Genomic DNA, 18791 nt, shown 5'->3' on the forward strand with positions numbered 1-18791 from the left:
TGAGACACTTTAAGACGAGGTGAAAACATCACCCAAGGAAGGGAAGGTTATACCGCATTAGGTGTATTCCTGATGAAATCTACTGGGACATTTCATGCAGTTTTGCTTGCTGCTGATAAATTCCAACCCAATAGCTGCCTGTCACCAGTCCACAGCCAACCAAGATTTCTACTGGAGACGGTCTCTATATGTTGCCAACTTGTACTTCCCAAGCGCTTAGTACAGTGCTCTAAACACAGTAAGTGCTCAATAAATACGATTGATTGATTCTAATCTAAGGAATGGAAGTCCACAGCCAACCAAGATTTCTACTGGAGGCGGTCACCATTCTTCCTTCTTTGGCTCTTACAATACGACCCTCCCCAGTGACCTGTAGAAGCAGGACCTGGTGTTACTGGTGTCACTGATCTCCTCACCGTACCTCGCTCTCGCCTGTCCCGCCGTCGACCCCCGGCCCACGTCATCCCCCGGGCCTGGAATGCCCCCAATCCCTCTGCCCATCCGCCAAGCTAGCTCTCTTCCTCCCTTCAAATCCCTACTGAGAGCTCACCTCCTCCAGGAGGCCTTCCCAGACTGAGCCCCTTCCCTCCTCTTCCCCTCGTCCCCCTCTCCATCCCCATCTTACCTCCTTCCCTTCCCCACAGCACCTGTATATATGTTTGTACATATTACTCTATTTATTTATTTTATTTGTACATATCTATCCTATTTTATTTTGTTAGTATGTTTGGTTTTGTTCTCTGTCTCCCCCTTTTAGACTGTGAGCCCACTGTTGGGTAGGGACTGTCTCTAGATGTTGCCAATTTGTACTTCCCAAGCGCTTAGTACAGTGCTCTGCACATAGTAAGCGCTCAATAAATACGATTGATGATGATGATGATGATCCACTTGAGAAGTGGAGGGCACTTTGGGTTGTGTAAAGTCAAACGCCTTCCTTATTAGGGGGAGATGGACAGAGAGCGAACTCATAAAACGCCTGGCATTAACATCACAACTTCAGAATCTAGTAACGCCTCAAGTTCTCAACTGCTGAATCTCTCCTCTCTTAGGCAACTCAGATGTTTTTAAATCGAGGTGGGCGAGCCAAACTGCATTAATCAAAATAACTATCACGGGAAAACGGAGCTTCACATTTTCCTCAGGCTAGAAATAGCCATGCTTCATGTTAGACTATCCTCCCCTCCCTCACCGCTCAGGAGTTTGCCTCTACGCTTCCATGTACGACTGTCACTCTGACAAGTGTTCCCTCTGCCCGACTTCCTGGGGAAATACGGAAAAATCAAAAGAGAGATGGAGTTGTACTACACCTGTGGAGTTTCTTGATGGACTCTTCAGAATTCTTGTGTCTGCAAGGAGCGGTAGTATAAACTAAGCGCAGAGCGCTGGGCTAAGAATTTGGTAGACACAAAAGACACAAAATCCCGGCAAGGACAATTGTCACCGGTGTGACTTTGGGCAAGTCTCATATCTATTCTATTTATTTTATTTTGTTAGGATGTTTGGTTTTGTTCTCTGTCTCCCCCTTCTAGACTGTGAGCCCACTGTTGGGCAGGGACTGTCTCTATCATCATCATCATCAATCGTATTTATTGAGCGCTTACTATGTGCAGAGCACTGTACTAAGCGCTTGGGAAGTACAAATTGGAAGCATATAGAGACAGTCCCTACCCAACACTGGGCTCACAGTCTAAAAATATACGTTGCCAATTTGTACTTCCCAAGCGCTTAGTACAGTGCTCTGCACATAGTAAGCGCTCAATAAATACAGTTGATGATGATGATGACTGTCTCTATATGTTGCCAACTTGGACTTCCCAAGCGCTTAGTACAGTGCTCTGCACACAGTAAGTGCTCAATAAATACGATTGATTGATTAACTTCTCTGTGCCTCAGTTACCTCATCTGGAAAATGGGGATGAAAACTGTGAGCCCGCCATGGGACAACCTGATCACCTTGTAACCTCCCCAGCGCTTAGACCAGTGCTTTGCACATAGTAAGCGCTTTAATAAATGCCATTATTATTATTATTAATAATAATAAAAGCAGCACAGGACACTTTCCTTGCCCACAAGGTGTTTATACTAACTGGGGAGTCAGAGTCCTGCAAGATGCCAGTCAGCAGTGACGGAGGCTGTTGTTGCGGGGGGCCGTACCAGCTGGACCAGGCAGAAACTCCTCACCCTGGGCTTCAAGGTTGTCCATTCCCTCGCCCCCTCCTACCTCACCTCCCTTCTGTCCTTGTCCAGCCCAGCCCTCACCCTCCGCTCCTCCGCCGCTAATCTCCTCCCCGTTAGGCCTCGTTCTCGCCTGTCCTGCCATCGACCCCCGGCCCACGTCATTCCCCGGGCCTGGAATGCCCCCAATCCCTCTGCCCATCCGCCAAGCTAGCTCTCTTCCTCCCTTCAAGGCCCTGCTGAGAGCTCACCTCCTCCAGGAGGCCTTCCCACACTGAGCCCCTTCCTTCCTCTCCCCCTCATCCCCCTCTCCGTCCCCATCTTACCTCTTTCCCTTCCCCACAGCACCTGTATATATGTTTGTACATATTTATTGCTCTATTTATTTTACTTGTGCATATCTATTCTATTTATTTTATTTTGTTAGTATGTTTGGTTTTGTTCTCTGTCTCCCCCTTTTAGACTGTGAGCCCACTGTTGGGGAGGGACTGTCTCTATATGTTGCCAATTTGTACTTCCCAAGCGCTTAGTACAGTGCTCTGCACATAGTAAGCGCTCAATAAATGCGATTGATGATGATGACCCCCTTTGCCATTCCTATTGTACTCAACGCTGGCTAGTTCGACCTAGACATTAAAACCACAAGTAAAGGGAGGACCTTGTTTTGGGCTGACACTTAAATGACAAACAGAGACGACCACGCAATAGGGAAAGACTACCTTGGAAGTTAAGACAGAGGCTTTTTTATTATAGCACCTTTCAAGGAGATCAAGCTTTTGCAAACACCTCACACCAACCCTGTGAGATAGGTGCATCGTTCTTTTATGGCAACCGGCACGGACCTGCTTGTAATTCCGAATACAGTACAGTAGTTTAGATACAGAAATTAGATGACAAAAACGTGTACTTAAGGTCTGTTTACATGGGCGGATTCCACATCGTCTTTATTCCCTGTCTTTAAACACAGTACAATCTCTTTAGCTCTAAAAAAATATTCTTGATTCCCCCACTGAGTGGATTATTCCGGGACACATTCACCCACATAGAGTAATTCACTGGCACGTTGGTATTCAAGAATTAGTTATGCTCTTCTGAACTGAATTTACTTCTTCAGCACAGTGTGCATTAAATCAACTTCTTGAGGACTCAGCTTTCGCGCTGACTCCGTCACACACCGTGAAGACTGAACACTTATTGAAATGTAAACACTGAAATGAAGGGTGATGCTTTCAAGACGTGAATATTTCCCTTAAAAGTTTTATCTTTCTCAGTTGAAAAGGTCTTAAGGGCTCTAAAAAGACTGTTAGCTAATACCACTTATCTAGTTCCTCATTTCCCCCATCAAACTAGATTTCAAAAGTTACACTTTTTATGAAAGTTGCTAATGGCAGCTAGGGTTTATAGGAAGTCATGAATAAACTATAAACATCCAAAGAAATGAGTTTTTCAGTGATAGATAACTTACGGAGGAGAAATAATTATCTAGTGTTGTCAGCTTAAAAAATCAAACAGCAGGGGTGAGTGTGCAACAGGGCAGTTTGAGATGATTTTTATAAAGGAAGCATTCAGTTTTTAGAAGAATCTGGATAGGGAAAAACCAAACCATCATCTCCTGTTAGGGGACATGGAGATGAGGAATTATTTGGGAGTTTCGATCTCTTTATTTGGGGGAAACTTTGGATCTAGAGCATCTCTCCAGGCCCGAGCCCTGCAAAATAAATAACTAAATTCAGTTTCTCGAAAGGCCGTACCGAGGGCTTTGCCACGTTTCCTTTTCTAAGCAGGAAAAGTCACGCCCACAGCCTGCAGCCGCTGTCAAGTAAGAGCCATGACCAAAGACTCGCTTACACAGAAATGACCGAATCCTCCAGATTAGCTTCAACTTGATTCAAACCAACTGCCACAAGCCCCTGTTGCAAAAAATCCACTTTCTCCTGACAGAGAGACTACAAACTTGCTCATCATTTAAGACGGGATTTATTTTCCCTTGTGCAGTCTCAATCGCCTGGGTGGTCCTACATGACAGACCTAAGTTCTATGCAATCTTCTACACAGCTGTCACATCCCAAACACGGAAAGTTTACCATTATGCATTAGAATTATTTCAGCCACTTCCTTAACTAGGAAATGAAACATTTTTTAGGTGAGTTACGTGGCTTAAGAACAACAACTGCTTGGGAGCCGAGCACAGTAAATAGGCACTCCACGGGAACTCAGCCAAAACTTGTGGAGGGAGACAGAAAATGAATTTAGCAAGTAAAGACTTCAACAGCAGCAGAGCAACCACCAAAAATCCACTTTACCCAGTTCCATAAGTGACATTAACATCAGCTGACAGGGAAATCACAGCAGAAGGCCGAATATTATCGGTACGTATGGAATGAGTAAATCGGTAGCGGGGGCGGCGGGGTGGGGAGAAAGCCTGACAGAATAGCACCAAAGCAACTGTCAAAGTACACATCCAAATTAACTGATGGTTCAACACAGTGTGTACGCTGAAGAACCAAGGTTGTTTCCAATTTTCCCCGTTCAAGGGCTTGTAAACTCCCACAGGAGAGGCTTTGCGTTTGGAAGCACAGTGGGAGGGGGTTTCATTGAATCATGATAGAGAAAAGCTCCCACTCTAGGCAAGAATAACAGAAATCCCAATGCAACCAGCCTTTTCTAGACTTAAAAGTGCAAACAAATTTAAACACATGTACTGTTAGGCGAATAAAAAACATAATGAATATAAGACTTTATTTCCTTCAGCATAAAATATGCCTGTATAAAAATACCTCAAGAAATAGAATCAATCCCATTTTTGCATAGTTCTCTGCGTATAAATTTTTTTTTTTAACCTGGGACAAAAATAATCTAAAACAACTCTGAAACTAGTATAGTTCAACTGTTTTCTTGGATACCAAGTAAGCCTAAAATCAGAGCCCTTAACTCGGAGGGGGCAGGAGGGAACACAATTTCAACTCACGCCGGCCCACAGTCACTTCTCTGTTGCTCGGATATAAACTAACGATGACAAGAGAAGAAATTCTGGTGGTTTATTTAACAAAATTAAATTCACGTTTCTGAGACCGTCGTAGTGCATCCAATTCCCGTCAATCTGGAAAGCTGCTGAATAATGGTGCTCCTCTTTGTTAAATAACGTGGCACCTTCCAACAGGTACCTGAAAATCAGAAAAGACGTACAAACACACGTGTTGGTGGAAAACTCTTAGTACTTTTCTGCGGTATCTTACAAACAGAGCACACGGGATCAGCAAATTCTATAGGAGACCTATTTAACTGTTGAGGTTTTTTTACATCTAGAAAACAACATCCAATTGTCCCATTTGGTTGACTGTGGGTCATGATGGGTAGCATCACAAGTTATTTTAGCAAGCCATCGTTCATTTCTCCTTCATCCCCAATAAGTTTTGAGGCAATGATGAAAAACTTACAGGTCTTAAATTTTAAAGCAATCCTGGACTTTCACATCCGCTTTCAAATAGGTTGCCTTTGCAACTCTTAATAAAAGTGAATTTCAGTTCAATCACAGAGCACTGAAGAAAAAAAAAAAAGAAACGGTACGGGTACTTACAAACAAATATTAAGGTATTAAAACTACAGTCTTCTGACTATAGAAAATTAGGAGGCAGCTTAGTAGTGACTCTTCAACTTTCAGTCTTAATCGTCAAAATAATGGCTGCATAGCAAATTAGTCAAGTTCAACTGAAATCTGTTTCCAGCAATTGTTTTTGCAAAGAAAACCAAAAACAGTACCTACTTGTGATCTGACAAATCCAAGTGATAGGGTACATAAGCCAGGTCTTCTGATTTCCAATGCTGCATATTTAACACAACAAAAGGTGGTGCCCCATGACAGAAAATACGCGGGGAGAATTCCCTTAATCCACCACAGCTACAATGAGAAAGTAGGCATGAATGTTATTCCACTTGTGACACTTCTGGGTTTTCCTTATTAGGATCTCAATTTTTACACAAGTATCGTCAGAATGGGCAGGCTTGCTCGGTTGCATAAGCTGAACACTTCACAACAGCTCTATTTTAGGACTCTTCATGATGGGGAGTGAAGAGTTCCTCCTAAAACTTGGAGGAGAAAATATTTTCTGGGTGAGGTCTATACACGCTGATTTGCAAAGTGGTATTCTAAATCTGACAAGAGTGAATCTGCTTACCCGTAAAAAATAAAGCTTACTTATCGATTACGCAAAAGCAGCATTGGAAGGTTCACTTTTAAAAGAAAGTCATCCTCAGTCCTTTGAACGGAATAGGATATGGTCAAATTGCATCCCTGAAAGGTAAGATTTAAACATCTTACAGCCAGCTGACCGCTGCCAGATGTCGGGAATATCATCCACTAACTTTCAAACGGTCCAATATGATACCTACACTTAAGCAGCTCAATGCTTAGCAATTCTCCCTTGCACCTGGTTTCTAGGAATTTATGAGAGCACTACTTAGCACCCCCTTCTCTTTCCCCCAAAACCACAGAAGCCGGCTGTCGACTTCCTTTGAATGTGTTGGATAACTCCTCTTAAATACAGGTTTCCTTTTAAAATGTCTCACGCTAATTCCATCAATCTGTGGCCTCATTTATACTGCACTTCAGGCCCTCCAACATGAAAATATTACTTACGGTATCGGTCTGTGCTGGAAATGGAAACGAGATTTTTCATCTTTGCCTTTCCTAGGTTTCTGGCACACAAGTGAACTTAGTCACGTATTAAGTGATTAGGATGGGAAAATAAGTGGTTTTACGAGACTTTTTAGTTGTCAAAACTACCAAGCCCCATTTGCTAGGTGAAATGGCAATGTTCTGGAGGCTCACCTCCTCCAGGAGGCCTTCCCAGACTGAGCCCCTTCCTTCCTCTCCCCCTCGTCCCCCTCTCCATCCCCCCATCTTACCTCCTTCCCTTCCCCACAGCACCTGTATATATGTATATATGGTTGTACATATTTATTACTCTATTTATTTATTTATTTTACTTGTACATTTCTATCCTATTTATTTTATTTTGTTGGTATGTTTGCTTTTGTTCTCTGTCTCCCCCTTTTAGACTGTGAGCCCACTGTTGGGTAGGGACTGTCTCTATGTGTTGCCAATTTGTACTTCCCAAGCGCTTAGTACAGTGCTCTGCACATAGTAAGCGCTCAATAAATACGATTGATTGATTGATTCTGGAAACTCCCACAAGAGTAACCACTAGTTTGACCGGACTAAGTGCACAGCTTGACATATAAAAGAGGTGGAAGACTTTCTGTTGGTTTCCACCTGTAATGAATTCTTTCAGAATTCAAGTCGGGGGAAGGCAGATCATTTAAATTTGGAGCCCATCTTTCACTGGGAATATGGCAAATTAGAGGAGATAACAGCTGCCAACAGAAATGAAGCTCCGCGAGGACAAGCGTAGCGTAAGCTGTACACCTCGGTGGAGGGAGAAATAACTTGCACAGATTCAAGACAGAGGATCGGTGGACACGCCTAAGTACTGCAGAAAGAGCTACAGGTCACTGTGGGCACCAACTGACACCAATAATAATAATTAATACTTGTTAAGTGCTTACTATGCGTTAAATGCTTCACTAAGGCACTGGGGTAGATATGCGATGAGCAAAACTCGCAAGGGGCTGACGGTCTAAGTAGGAGGGAGAAGGACGACTGAATCCCCCTTTTGCTGAGGAGGGAACTGAGGCCCAGAGAAGTTATGTGACTTGCCCAAGGTCACAAAGTAGGCATGTATACCTGTATATATGTTTGTACGTATTTATTACTCTATTTACTTGTACATTTTTATTCTACTTATTTTATTTTGTTAATAGGTTTTGTTTTGTTCTCCGTCTTCCCCTTCTAGACTGTGAGCCCACTGTTGGGTAGGGACCATCTCTATACGTTGCCAACTTGTACTTCCCAAGCGCTTAGTACAGTGCTCTGCACACAGTAAGCTCTCAATAAATACGACTGACTGAATGAATGTGGTGGAACCGGGATTACAACCCAGGTCCCCTGACTCCCAGTCTCACGGTCTTTCCACTAGGCCGTTCTGCTTCTCAATGTATAGTACTTCTCAATGTCTGCATAGCACTGGAGTTGAAACTAGTTCCACTGACTTTACATTTAAGCCCAAACAAAGGGGATAAGGTTCTTGAGGTCCCATTATTTCTTTAATAGACTGGCTTGACAATACATTTCACAATTTAAGTATACAAATTTAAATACCAGGGGGAAGGGTACAGCATGGGAGCGCCTCACCGAGTTGTCCCCACTGACCTCTCATTCTTGTTTCTGTTTGCCTTGATTCAGGGCTCTCATCCCTCTTATTTCTGATTTACGCATTCCCCGACCGAACCCATTCGTCGCCTGCCGGGCACGTTGCTGCTAAAATATTCAGACGGAACCTATAGGCTCTGTCTCCCGGGTCTCGAGACGGAGGCCGGAAAAGAGGCTCCCATTTCCATTCCTCGGCTTCTTGGTGTTGGGAGGAATGAACTGAAAAGCAAGATTCCCGCCTGGTCAGGCCAGGAATCCCACAGGACTCTGCAGCCAACTCACGCTCAGATCACCCTGAAACATTCACCTTAGATATATGTAATTCTCCTACCAGGTTTCCATTAAAAAAAAAAAAAAAAAATCCCCTGAGATTAAGCGGTCAAAGCCAAATGATCACTTGCAAGAACTCTCTCCCACAGACACACTTAGGGTGGTAGTTCTTTCTTTACCTCTTCAGTGCTTTCTCCGCAAGTTAACATTTGGCTGAATTTGGTTTAATTTTAGCTGATCACAGTGTACCTTTCAGGGTGAATCATTATTTTCTCTTGCAGCTTGCAGTTCATAAATCTACACTGTCAACTGCTGTATGCTCCCAAGGGCCTATTACAGTGCTCTGCCCACACTGGGTGCTCAATAAATGCTCTTCACGGGGATGAGGATGACGACGATGATGACGCCGGCTGTCATGGAGAAGTTCTGACTTCTGAAACAGAACCGTGTGAACTTTTACCAGAATGTCTCCAGAGTTTTGGGTCCCAAATCTACAGAGAGACCTGGAGAACTTGGACAGAGTTCAGAGAAGGGTCACAAAGGAAAACAAAGGCCTGGAAAATAAGAACAGTGAAGAACACCTGGAATTATTTAGCCTAGAGAGGATGGTTTAGGGGACGGCAGTCGGAAGAGTCACAGAGAGAAGAATGAGGACTGCAGAAGAGGATCGATGAGGAATAACTGAGATGAGTTAGCCCAGGGAAAGGACTCCTATGGAGGAGAGATTCAATAATTGTCTTTAGCTCAAAGGCTTTCAATGCTGACCAATTATTCCTCATTTTTATTGCGGGCTGAACAAAGGGATATGTGTCTGAGCCGTAGGACAAGGAATTCCGGTTAGAACAATCTGGCAGTGATAGCTGTTTTAATGCTGGGATGGGTCTGCAAGAGAAGTTGGGGAATTGTCTCTAGATATAGCTTTTCAGCAATTTGAAATGGTTTAACTGAGGTCTCGCCTGGAAAAAAAAAATCAACCTACCAACGAATCAAAAGGCAAAGAGATTAAAACGATTGGTCACTTCCAGGTCTTGATTCTAACACAGTGAGTGGAGAGAGTGTGGTAATCTCAGAAACATTTAATCTCTGAGGTCACGTCTAAAGCAATGTAAGATACGCCACTGCGATCCAGGTAGGAGATAACCACTTTACAAACAGATCTCCCTTTCCAAAGAGGCGATTTAGGCTATATCTGTTCATTCAAGCCTTAAACACAGAAACAGCTTTTTATTGAGTCTTTTAATAGTTCAAGTAAGTGTTTTTTGGACCTAAATGACCTAGGAGGTGTCGAAGCGGATGAGGGGATGGCAATGCCCGCTGCCTGCCCAGGCACCCAGGGACGGTCTGTCCCGCGGTCCCAGGCGGCATCCCCGACCCCAGCCGGTCATCTCACGAGCCTGGTGACCAGCAGAGAGAGCGAGGATGGACGGCTCCACGGAAACCATCCCCATCGCTGAAAAACAACTCAAGTGCACGTTGTGCTGATCGACCAGTGGTATTTATCGAGCCCTTACTGTGTGCAGACCCCTGTGCCAAGCAGTCAGTCGTGATGGTGAGACACCCCCTTCCCTACCCCTAAACCACATCTTACACAAATACGAGCCTCGGGTTATTGGTTGCTTGATCGCCAAGGGGGCATTAGTGCCGTCCAAGCAGCCCTAGTTGGGAACGCTCAGCTCACCCAAGTGGGTTACGGCGCTAGAAAAGCTGCACTAAACGAGGCCTGCCTCACCAACCTCAAAAATGGCTCACCAGAAGACTGCGCCTGGTGAACTTTCATCTGGCAGTGGGCCACTCGTACGGAGTCGAGTGACCGCATTTTTGGAATCGAAGGACAACTGTATCTACATCTAGGTAACTGGCTCATCTTTGCTTCGTTTTGATAGTCAAGACTTGGTCAAGACCTGGGAAGGGAAACTCAAGATTTCCAGCAGTACCCCGTTTTAGAAAAGTCTTTACTAGCTCTGCATTACAAAATGTTTTAAATCTTCTCAGCGGAGGAAAAAGATAAAAAGGACTTACTTGCATTGCATTCATTAATAAGCAAGCTGTATTCTCTTCCTCTATTCAATGGCATCTGACGATGCCAGTCAGTGTTAGCTGCAGTGGGAGATTGGGAAGGTACTCTGGTTTGCACCATGTACACTTTCAATAAAACAAGGAAAATGTTATGTTTCCAAATTACTCTGGAGCTGAAGTTTCACAGAACATAAACAATAAAGATAATGTTTCCGTATAGGTCTCTGTATAAATAGAACAGGGAAATGATCTGTCAAACTCACCCACGCTCTCCACATAGTTCTATCTTGGAACAGAATAATTCAGCCACTGCCAGGCGAATCAAGTTTCCATGTGGAATTTCTTGGGGAGGACTGAAACGGTGACAAAATACACAGTAAGCTGCTGCGTTTCATACTTTTAAATGATGGCTGTTGCGCTACAAAAACACCCCAGTACGTGAGAAGCGGCATGGCTTGGTGGTTGGAACACAGGCCTGGGTCTCAGAAGGACCTGGGTTCTAATCCCTGCTCCACCACTTGTTGGACAAGTCACTTCATTTCTCTGGGCCTCAGTTACCTCATCTGTAAAATGGGGATGAAGACTGTGAGTCCCATGTGGGACAAGGACTGTGTCCAAACTGATCATCCTGCATCAATCCCAGCACTTAGAACAGTGCCTGGATTTAAGTACGTGCTTAAATGCCATTTAAAAAAAAAAAAACCCAAAACAAAAAAATTTTTTTTAAGGTTGAGGCTTGGAATTCCCGAAAAAGCTCTTAGACATGTATTTAATGCTAAATAGATGGCTAAATAAAAAAATAAATTAAGCTTTCACTTCTGGGGGTGAAAACCAAATGACAATTTCTGGGCTGAGGCTGCTAATGTGAACACCTCCCCGTCCCCCATAACTTCCCCCGAGAAAGGCATTCAAAAGACATAAAACAAAAACACGCTGCCAGTATCAAATTTAGAGCCTCTAGGAATCTCCCAATAATAACCTTTGCAAGGCTCCTTCGGAGGCAATCGAGGCACACGGAAAGCCATTTCCTTTGTAAGAAGCTACCGTTGGACACTTTAAAAACCAGCGGTATCTACCGAGCACTTTGAGCAGAACGTCCGATTAAATGCTTCGGAAGTAACAGGATTTCAAAAAGGTCAAACAAAAACACCGAAACGAACTGATGCTCTCTTGGAAGGACGTTATTCTATTTCATCTCGGTCGGGGCTGCTCAACGGAAGCCCCAGAAACTTACTTTATGTTTATCGTTCGGAGCTGATCTTCCTGGGCCCGAGTCGGACACCTCCAGTTGGAGCAATAACTCTCTTGGATGGTGGACATGAGGTTTTCCAAATTCTTCGTAAAATTATCATGCTCGTTTCCAAACAAGTCAATTACCAAGGAGGCTTTGTGGACCTCCGACTTGTACTGCCGCTTCTCCATTTTGTCCCAAATCCAGAGCAGCTTTACAGTTGTAAAATTGTAGGTGTCCATTAAGTACAGAAAACAGTCAATAAACTCCCTCCCCAAGTGGAGAGAGAGTTCCCTGGGGAAACTTTCATTCTCGTGAAGAATGACATACAACAACATTAAGAATCCATCAATAGTGCAGGTGTTTTTCAGGCTTATCTCGACATAGAGCGGTGTGCACGAGACGGCTTTGCGGCCGGCCTTAATGGTAAAGACGCCACCCCAGGGGAGGACGGGCTTCCAGAATGAACGATCTTGATTATAGTTATTTGTAATTGATGCTTTGATCTCTTCGAACAATGTCTTCATCCTGCAATTAAACCATAGTCACACTACAGTTAAACTCACAGCAACAGGCTTGAGGATTCCCGTGCATACCTAAAGGTGCGGGCTCGACTTCGAACGGGCCCCTCAAGCGAGCGCTGATCCGCCCGTCTTTCGCTTTCCTAGAGGAGCTGATCATCCAACCTCCACCTTCAGCTTTGGGATACGATTTCTAAGGGACCGGTCCGGCTTTGGGATACGATTTATAAGGGACAGGTCACTAACGTGCAGAGACGGAGGGTTCGCTTTACCCCAGCACCCATCTTGGCCCCAAAGATTTTCCGCTATAAATAAGCTCTGGCTCACCAGTCCCAACTCGTTCTCCTCCCCAAGTATTTTTGATAAGCCCAGTTGGCCACGCGACAGATGTACACAAAGGTCTGTGGGCTGGAATCGAGGAATTATTTATTGTGTGAGCCCATTAAGCCTCCAATGCTAGGCTAAATTAAAAAAAAAAATTAAGCTTTTATCGCTGTAGTTTCTTATGTGACTTTAAAAACAGTAAAGGTTCAACGTGATTGAGAAGCTACTGGAAAAGCCAGGGCGAGTTCAGACTTTAAAATAGTATTTGGCCCGGATAAGCATACTCCTTTTGGGGGGATTCTACGCCGTTTGGCAACCTTTGAGACGAAAACAAATGTGCTTTTTTTTCCCTCCGGTGAGTCAGCTAACCCTTTCGGCCTAGCCATTTGTTACGACCGTCCAAAAGGCTAGTCATTTTCAAAATTCATGGGTCACGCTGGTTCTAAATACGGACTGAACATTCCCCTGGAGTAAGAAATTCCAAAATCGCGTTCGGACACTTTAAGAGTTAGGGTAAGACCTACGTTTATTGGTCTGTTACTTCATCATCATCATCAATCGTATTTATTGAGCGCTTACTAGGTGCAGAGCACCGTACTAAGCGCTTGGGAAGTACAAATTGGCAACATATTACTTCTCAGTTAAATGTCATTCCTGAAAGATCTCATATTCATTCATTCCATCAATCATATTTATTGAGGGCTTGCTGTGTGCGGAGCACTGTACTAAGCGCTTGGGAAGTCCAAGAAACACAGTACAAGAAGTAGAGAAGTAGCACGTTTTAGTGGGGAGAGCCCGCGGTTGGGCGTCAGAGGTAGTGGGTTCTAATCCCAACTCTGCCACTTATCTGCTGCGTGACCTTGGACAAGTCACTTAGCTTCTCTGTGCCTCAGTTACTTCATCTGTAAAATGGGGATGAAGACTGTGAGCCCCCTGTGGGACAACCCGATCACTTTGTAACCTCCCCAGCGCTTAGAACAGTGCCTTGCCCATAGTAAGCGCTTTATAAATGCCATCGTTATTATTCTGTGCCTCAGTTACTTCATCTGAAAAATGGGTGGGGATGAAGACTGTGGGCCCCCCACCGTGGGACAACCTGATCACCTTGTAACCTCCCCAGCGCTTAGAACAGTACTTTGCACACAGTAATCGCTTTATAAATGCCATCATTATTATTATTCTCTGTGCCTCAGTTACTTCACCTGTAAAATGGGGCTGAAGACTGTGAGCCCCACTTGGGACAACCCGATCACTTTGTAACCACCCCAGCGCTTAGAACTGTACTTTGCACATAGTAAGCGCCTTATAAATCATCATCATCAATCGTATTTATTGAGCGCTTATTGAGCGCTTATAAATGGCATCATTATTATTATTCTCTGTGCCTCAGTTCCTTCATCTGTAAAATGGGGTTGAAGACTGTGAGCCCCCTGTGGGACAACCTGATCACTTTGTAACCTCCCCAGCGCTTAGAACAGTGCCTTGCCCATAATAAGCGCTTTATAAATGCCATCATTATTATTCTCTGTGCCTCAGTTACTTCATCTGTACAATGGGGAGGAAGACTGTGAGCCCCACTTGGGACAACCCCATCACTTTGTAACCACCCTAGGGCTTAGAACGGTACTTTGCACATAGTAAGCGCCTTATAAATGCCATCATTATTATTATTCTCTGTGCCCCAGTTACTTCATCTGTAAAATGGGGGTGAAGACTGTGAGCCCCCTGAGGGACAACCCGATCACTCTGTAACCACCCCAGCGCTTAGAGCAGGGCTTTGCCCGTAGTAAGCGCCTCATAAATGGCATCATTATTATTCTTCTCTGGGCCTCAGTTACTTCATCTGTAAAATGGGGGTGAAGACTGTGAGCCCCCTGTGGGACAACCCCATCACTTTGTAACCACCCCAGCGCTTAGAACAGGGCTTTGCACACAGTAATCGCTTTACAAATGGCATCATTATTATTATTCTCTGTGCCTCAGTTACTTCATCTGTAAAATGGGGGTGAAGACTGTGAGCCCCCTGAGGGACAACCCCAACACTCTGTAACCTCCCCAGCACTTACAGCAGTGCCTTGCCCATAGCAAGCGCCTTATAAATGGCATCATTATTATTCTCTGTGCCTCAGCTACTTCAACTGTAAAATGGGGCTGAAGACTGCGAGCCCCACTTGGGACAACCTGATCACCTTGTAACCACCCCAGCGCTTAGAACAGTGCTTTGCCCATAGTAAGCGCCTCATAAATGGCATCATTATTATTATTCTCTGGGCCTCAGCTACTTCATCTGTAAAATGGGGGTGAAGACTGTGAGCCCCCTGTGGGACAACCCGATCACCTTGTAACCTCCCCAGCGCTTAGAACGGTACTTTGCACACAGTAATCGCTTTATAAATGCCATCATCATTATTATTATTCTCTGTGCCTCAGTTCCCTCATCTGTAAAATGGGGATGAAGACTGTGAGACCCCTGAGGGACAACCCCATCACTCTGTAACCACCCCAGCGCTTAGAGCAGGGCTTTGCCCGTAGTAAGCGCCTCATAAATGGCATCATTATTATTATTATTCTCTGGGCCTCAGTTACTTCATCTGTAAACTGGGGATTAAAAGACTGTGAGCCCCCTGTGGGACAACCCCATCACTTTGTAACCTCCCCCCCAGCGCTTAGAACAGGGCTTTGCACACAGTAATCGCTTTACAAATGGCATCATTATTATTATTCTCTGTGCCTCAGTTACTTCATCTGTAAAATGGGGGTGAAGACTGTGAGCCCCCTGAGGGACAACCCCATCACTTTGTAACCACCCCAGGGCTTACAGCAGGGCTTTGCCCATAGTAAGCGCCTCATAAACGGCATCATTATTATTATTCTCTGGGCCTCAGCTACTTCATCTGTAAAATGGGGGTGAAGACTGTGAGCCCCCTGTGGGACAACCCGATCACCTTGTAACCTCCCCAGCGCTTAGAACGGTACTTTGCACACAGTAATCGCTTTATAAATGCCATCATCATTATTATTATTCTCTGTGCCTCAGTTCCCTCATCTGTAAAATGGGGGTGAAGACTGTGAGCCCCCTGTGGGACAACCCCATCACTTTGTAACCTCCCCCCCAGCGCTTAGAGCAGGGCTTTGCCCACAGTAAGCGCCTTATAAATGCCATCATTATTATTATTCTCTGTGCCTCAGTTACTTCATCTGTAAAATGGGGGTGAAGACTGTGAGCCCCCTGAGGGACAACCCCATCACTCTGTAACCACCCCAGCGCTTAGAGCAGGGCTTTGCCCATAGCAAGCGCCTCATAAACGGCATCATTATTACTATTCGCTGCGCCTCAGCTACTTCATCTGTAAAATGGGGTGAAGACTGTGAGCCCCCTGTGGGACAACCCAATCACTTTGTAACCACCCCAGCGCTTAGAACAGTGCTTTGCACATAGTGAGCGCTTATAAATGACATTATTATTATTCTCTGTGCCTCAGTTACTTCATCTGTAAAATGGGGGTGAAGACTGTGAGCCCCCTGAGGGACAACCCCATCACTCTGTAACCACCCCAGGGCTTACAGCAGGGCTTTGCCCATAGTAAGCGCCTCATAAATGGCATCATTATTATTATTCTCTGGGCCTCAGTTACTTCATCTGTAAAATGGGGGTGAAGACTGTGAGCCCCCTGAGGGACAACCCCATCACTCTGTAACCACCCCAGCGCTTAGAGCAGGGCTTTGCCCGTAGTAAGCGCCTCATAAACGGCATCATTATTATTATTCTCTGGGCCTCAACTACTTCATCTGTAAAATGGGGGTGAAGACTGTGAGCCCCCTGTGGGACAACCCAATCACTTTGTAACCACCCCAGCGCTTAGAGCAGGGCTTTGCACATAGTAAGCGCCTCATAAATGGCATCATTATTATTCTCTGTGCCTCAGTTACTTCATCTGTAAAATGGGGGTGAAGACTGTGAGCCCCCTGAGGGACAACCCCATCACTCTGTAACCACCCCAGGGCTTACAGCAGGGCTTTGCCCGTAGTAAGCGCCTCATAAACGGCATCATTATTATTATTCTCTGGGCCTCAACTACTTCATCTGTAAAATGGGGGTGAAGACTGTCAGCCCCCTGAGGGACAACCCCAACACTTTGTAACCACCCCAGCGCTTAGAGCAGGGCTTTGCCCAGAGTAAGCGCCTCATAAACGGCATCGTTATTATTACTCTCTGTGCCTCAGTTACTTCATCTGTAAAATGGGGGTGAAGACTGTGAGCCCCCTGTGGGACAACCCCATCACTCTGTAACCACCCCAGCGCTTAGAGCAGGGCTTTGCCCGTAGTAAGCGCCTCATAAATGGCATCGTTATTATTATTCTCTGGGCCTCAGTTACTTCATCTGTAAAATGGGGGTGAAGACTGTGAGCCCCCTGTGGGGCAAACTGATCACTTTGTAACCCTCCAGCGCTTAGAGCAGGGCTTTGCGCTCGCGCGCGCGCACACACACACACACACACACACACACACACACACAGAATGAATGAATGAATGGAGTGAACGAGTGAATGAATGAATGTCCAGCGCCCCCCGCCCCAGGCGCGGCCGGGCGGAGGGATTGACGCGCGTCCCGGCGGAGGGATTCGCACGTCCCGGCGGAGGGATCGGCGCGTGTAGGCGGAGGGATCGGCGGTTTCGGCGCGCCCCAGCGGTGACAGGGCCGGGTCCCCTCGGAGGGGCCAAGGGGGCGGATCCCGCTGGCCCACCCTGCCCGAGCCCAGCGGCTCCGCCTACCTCCCCGGGCGGACACGCCGGCCTGTGCGCGAGGAGCGACGCCTCCGCCGCTACCACGGCCACCGTGGGGCCCGGCCTCCCTCCGGACCGCCCGCCATTGCCCGGGCGGCGGCCACTGCGCAGGCGCCGACCCGCCCCCCCCAACGTGCGCGGGGATAGGGCGGCTGTGTGGAATGAGGGGTGGGGGGGATTGGGGGAGGGGGTTCAGGCCCCGTCCAATGAGGGACGGGGCAGGGCTGCGAGGTTCGGGTCCCGTCCAATGAGGAACGGGGCCGGGTGCGATGCTCGGCTCCCGTCCAATGAGGAACGGGTGCGATGCTCGGCTCCCGTCCAATGAGGAACGGGGCAGGGCTGCGGTGCTCGGCTCCCGTCCAATGAGGAGCGGGTGCGATGCTCGGCTCCCGTCCAATGAGGAACGGGGCAGGGCTGCGAGGTTCGGGTCCCGTCCAATGAGGAACGGGGCAGAGCCGCGAGGTTCGGGTCCCGGCCAATGAGGAACGGGTGCGATGCTCGGCTCCCGTCCAATGAGGAACGGGGCAGAGCTGCGATGTTCGGGTCCCGGCCAATGAGGAACGGGTGCGATGCTCGGCTCCCGTCCAATGAGGAACGGGGCAGAGCCGCGAAGTTCGGGTCCCGTCCAATGAGGAACGGGTGAGATGCTCGGGTCTCGTCCAATTAGGAACGGGTGCGATGCTCGGGGCCGGTCCAATGAGGAACGGGGCCGGGCTGAGTTGCTCGGCTCTCGTCCAATGAGGAACGGGGCAGAGCTGCGATGTTCGGGTCCCGTCCAATGAGGGACGGGGCCGGGTGCGATGCTCGGCTCCCGCCCAATGAGGAACGGGGCCGGGTGCGATGCTTGGCTCCCATCCAATCAATCAATCGTATTTATTGAGCGCTTACTGTGTGCAGAGCACTGTACTAAGCGCTTGGGAAGCCCAAGTTGGCAACATATAGAGACAGTCCTTACCCAGCAGCGGGCTCGCAGTCTAGAAGGGGGAGGCGGAGAACAAAACCAAACATACTAACAAAATAAAATAAATAGAATAGACATGTACAAGTAAAATAAATAAATAAATAGAGTAATAAATATGTACAGACATAGATACATATATACAGGTGCTGTGGGGGAGGGAAGGAGGTAAGATGGGGGGATGGAGAGGGGGACGAGGGGGAGAGGAAGGAAGGGGCTGAGTGTGGGAAGGCCTCCTGGAG

The 18791-nt window shown here is 46.6% G+C and overlaps 1 protein-coding gene across 3 annotated transcripts; it reads right to left on the minus strand.

Annotated features, from left to right (window-relative positions):
• Positions 1–4235: 4235 nt before the first annotated feature.
• C14H14orf28 (chromosome 14 C14orf28 homolog) lies at positions 4236–17673 on the minus strand. 3 transcript variants are annotated; one of them, XR_005453875.1, is made up of 6 exons: positions 17580–17673; positions 11964–12488; positions 10993–11082; positions 5939–6073; positions 5613–5714; positions 5247–5339 (listed from the first exon to the last, which is right to left on the minus strand). XR_005453875.1 is itself a non-coding variant. In XM_038756471.1 (5 exons), exons 2-5 carry the CDS (start codon positions 12485–12487, stop codon positions 5156–5158), a joined length of 933 nt encoding a protein of 310 aa, XP_038612399.1. In that variant the 5' UTR covers position 12488; positions 17580–17673; the 3' UTR covers positions 4236–5155. The 3 variants fall into 3 exon arrangements, 2 of the variants coding, with proteins under 2 accessions (XP_038612399.1, XP_038612400.1); XM_038756471.1 differs by lacking the exon at positions 5613–5714 and having other exon boundaries at positions 4236–5339; XM_038756472.1 differs by lacking the exon at positions 5613–5714 and having other exon boundaries at positions 5259–5339; positions 5935–6073.
• Between the last annotated feature and the right edge of the window lie 1118 nt (positions 17674–18791).

This window comes from Tachyglossus aculeatus, chromosome 14 (assembly GCF_015852505.1).
Source record: "Tachyglossus aculeatus isolate mTacAcu1 chromosome 14, mTacAcu1.pri, whole genome shotgun sequence".
Lineage (NCBI taxonomy): Eukaryota > Metazoa > Chordata > Mammalia > Monotremata > Tachyglossidae > Tachyglossus > Tachyglossus aculeatus.